Source organism: Sinocyclocheilus grahami, unplaced genomic scaffold, assembly GCF_001515645.1.
Source record: "Sinocyclocheilus grahami isolate Dianchi unplaced genomic scaffold, SAMN03320097.WGS_v1.1 scaffold10452.1, whole genome shotgun sequence".
NCBI lineage: Eukaryota > Metazoa > Chordata > Actinopteri > Cypriniformes > Cyprinidae > Sinocyclocheilus > Sinocyclocheilus grahami.
Window position 1 is genome coordinate 1 of NW_015513242.1, and position 2,738 is coordinate 2,738.

At 53.4% G+C, this 2,738-nt stretch overlaps 1 protein-coding gene across 1 annotated transcript; it reads right to left on the reverse strand.

The window, feature by feature from the left end:
* Nucleotides 1-2,229: 2,229 nt before the first annotated feature.
* Nucleotides 2,230-2,694, reverse strand: LOC107578480 (78 kDa glucose-regulated protein-like). The gene is made up of 3 exons (XM_016264433.1): nucleotides 2,668-2,694; nucleotides 2,433-2,570; nucleotides 2,230-2,346 (listed from the first exon to the last, which is right to left on the reverse strand). Exons 1-3 carry the CDS (start codon nucleotides 2,692-2,694, stop codon nucleotides 2,230-2,232), a joined length of 282 nt encoding a protein of 93 aa, XP_016119919.1.
* Between the last annotated feature and the right edge of the window lie 44 nt (nucleotides 2,695-2,738).

Here is a 2,738-nt window from a genome sequence, read left to right on the forward strand (position 1 = left end):
TTAATTATTCATATTTCCCCATGAGCTGATCCGCTACACATATAAGCGAGAACGACATCCCAATGTCGAACCGCTACCTGCTCTGAATGAGCTAATATCAACCAATCGTCGATGTAGTTGAGTATGCGGATGCTCTGGAGTCGCAATTGAGCCAGAGCAGCATCCACACACTTCGTGAAAGTGCGGGGTGAGAGTGCAAGGCCGAAAGGAAGAACACGATATTGATAAGCTTTGCCCCCAAAAGCGAACCTCAGGAACTTCCTGTGATGAGGAAGGATGGAGACATGGAAGTATGCATCTTTTAGATCGATCGTGACAAACCAGTCCTCGGACCTGATTTGAGACACGACTTGTTTGAGTGTGAGCATCCTGAACTTTAGTCGCATGACTGAGCGGTTCAACTGCGTCAACTGTCGCAGATCTAAAATAGGACGCAACCCCCCATCCTTCTTCGGAACAATGAAGTACCGGCTGTAGAACCTCTCTTCCCCAGAAGGGCCTGCCCTCACCATTCCTGAACCCCAATAGTCAGGACTTTTTGGTCAAGGACCTCTTAGCCTGAAGAACAAGTCCGCAAATCCGGCTTCGGCTTAGAAGTCCCCGACCCAGACGCGGGGGAAGCACGGGCGGCAATGCTCTGTTTCTGAGCCTCCCTGTATGAGGAGCTGGTACGGGGAGGGGACTGCTCCCGCCCAGCAACCCCCAGAGCTGAGACGCGGCGAGGGAGGAACCGCTGAAACTCCACCGCCTGTTTACGGGCCTCCTGGTACATGTCGACGATGGAATTGACGGCGTCGCCGAACAGGCCAGAAGGCGCAAGCGGGGCATCGAGGAGGAAGACCCTGTCTTTCTCTTTCATGTCTGACAGGGTCAACCAAAAATGCCTCTCTGCTGCCACCATAGTTGCCATGGACCGCCCAATGTCATGGGCGGTCTCCTTGGTGGCGCGGAGAGAGAGAGCAGCGGTTCTTCTTATCTCTGCGATGTTATCAGAGTTAAGCTCCTCGCCCTCGTCTAGCTCTTTAAGCAGGTCTGCCTGGTACGCCTGTAACACAGACATTGTGTGCAGACACGCACCGGCCTGACCTGTTGCTGCGTACCCCTTGCCCACCAGCGCTGATGTTGTAAGCAGCAGCTTGGAGGGCAGTGCCAGAGCCTTTAAGGACAATGCCACGCCTGGGGACAGATAGCTTGCCAGCGTCTGTTCAACCCGGGGCATCGCCCTATAGCCACGCTCACTCAACCCCGCCACATTTCCATAATAATCTGAGGCAGGGATGAAGAGACGGGCCGAGAAAAGCTTGGCCCACGACCTCGACACCTCAGTGTGAAGGTCGGGGAAAAATGGCAGGCTCCAACATGGAGGTGGTGGCCTCGCCCGCAGGAAGCGTTCATCTAACTTGCCTCGGTGTAGCTCGGCCAATCGATTTTTAACTTGGCCACGGCGCGAGTAAGCACCTCCACTAGCTCCTCATACTGGGGCGATTGAGGGGGCAAACCTCTTCGACGCCTCCACGTCAACTTCCTCGGAGGACGACAGGCGGAGCGTCGAGCCCTCACCCCGGGAGGAAGTAGCCGCAGAACGGGCTTCCGAAACCCAGAGATCGGGCACTGAATCTGGCGGGTGAGGAAGGAGATAGGGACTCGCCCGTCTCCATTCCCTCCACCAGATTCAACTGCGAACCCCACGAATGCAGCCGCCGCTCTGCCTCGATGGAAGCAAGACCAGCACCGCGAAGAATGCTGGCGAAGGCTCCCTCCTCAAAGAAAGCCCTCCGGGAGCGAAGCATACGCAGTGGGAGAAGCTCGCAATGCGGGCAGCCGGTCCCCTCGAGAGCAGACTCTGCGTGCTCCGCTCCCAAGCAAACCACGCACAGACTATAACGCGGCTTGCTCTCACCCTTAGAGTGCTTTGTCTTAGTGTGAGCTATTGACATAGTGGAGCTTATTAGTTTTATTTTGGACAAACAACAATAAATAAGACTCACAAACACAGAGTTTTGAACTGACACACACAGAGCACTTTGCTGAATGACAAAAAGCTGACGCCGGCTCCGCCGCACATGCTTTTAAGCTTCCTGGTCGATGACGTCACCCGCCTGTGATGTTGCGCCCTTCCATTGGATGGATTACACATGTGATTCAGAGCGTGGTCACAGAAGGCGTTCCCAAAGCGTTCTCCGACGCAGGAACGACCTGTTTTACAACAAAGCAGAAGTAATTCTATACTTACGGCTCACTGATGATCCTCATTACATTCAGTCCGGCGATGGTTCCTGCATCTTTGGTGGCCTGGCGCTGGGCGTCATTGAAATAAGCGGGCACAGTGACCACAGCATGTGTGACCTTTAGAAGAGCAGAAACAGATCAGATGTTGAGTTTTACTGCAGTGCAACAGAGATGTTTTCTTGGTGTTGGAGTCAAAACTTTACCTTCTTTCCCAGGTAAGCCTCTGCGGTCTCCTTCATTTTAGTCAGAACCATGGCAGAGATTTCCTCAGGGGTGAAAGTCTTCATCTGACCTGATCCGATGTCCAGCTGGATGTGAGGCTTGTTCTTCTTCTCAATAACCTGGAGGAGACACAGCAGATGTTTAGTGTAGCGTCTGGACCACTCAAACACACAATACATATTTTGTTAGCTAGATTTAACAAATACTCTGTAACACCCCAGGAAGCTGAACAGGCGTCCTCATCGGTAAACCACCAGCAGGAACTACCAGCCACCAGCAGGAACAGG

What these genes read in the sequence shown, in the direction of transcription:
- LOC107578480 (XM_016264433.1), bottom strand. Translation starts at nt 2,694, where the DNA reads ATGAGGACGCCTGTTCAGCTTCCTGGG. An exon ending in CGCCTGTTCAGCTTCCTGGG is followed by an intron (nt 2,571 to 2,667) that starts GTGTTACAGAGT and finishes TGTCTCCTCCAG; the next exon opens with GTTATTGAGAAGAAGAACAA. An exon ending in AGGCTTACCTGGGAAAGAAG is followed by an intron (nt 2,347 to 2,432) that starts GTAAAGTTTTGA and finishes GCTCTTCTAAAG; the next exon opens with GTCACACATGCTGTGGTCAC.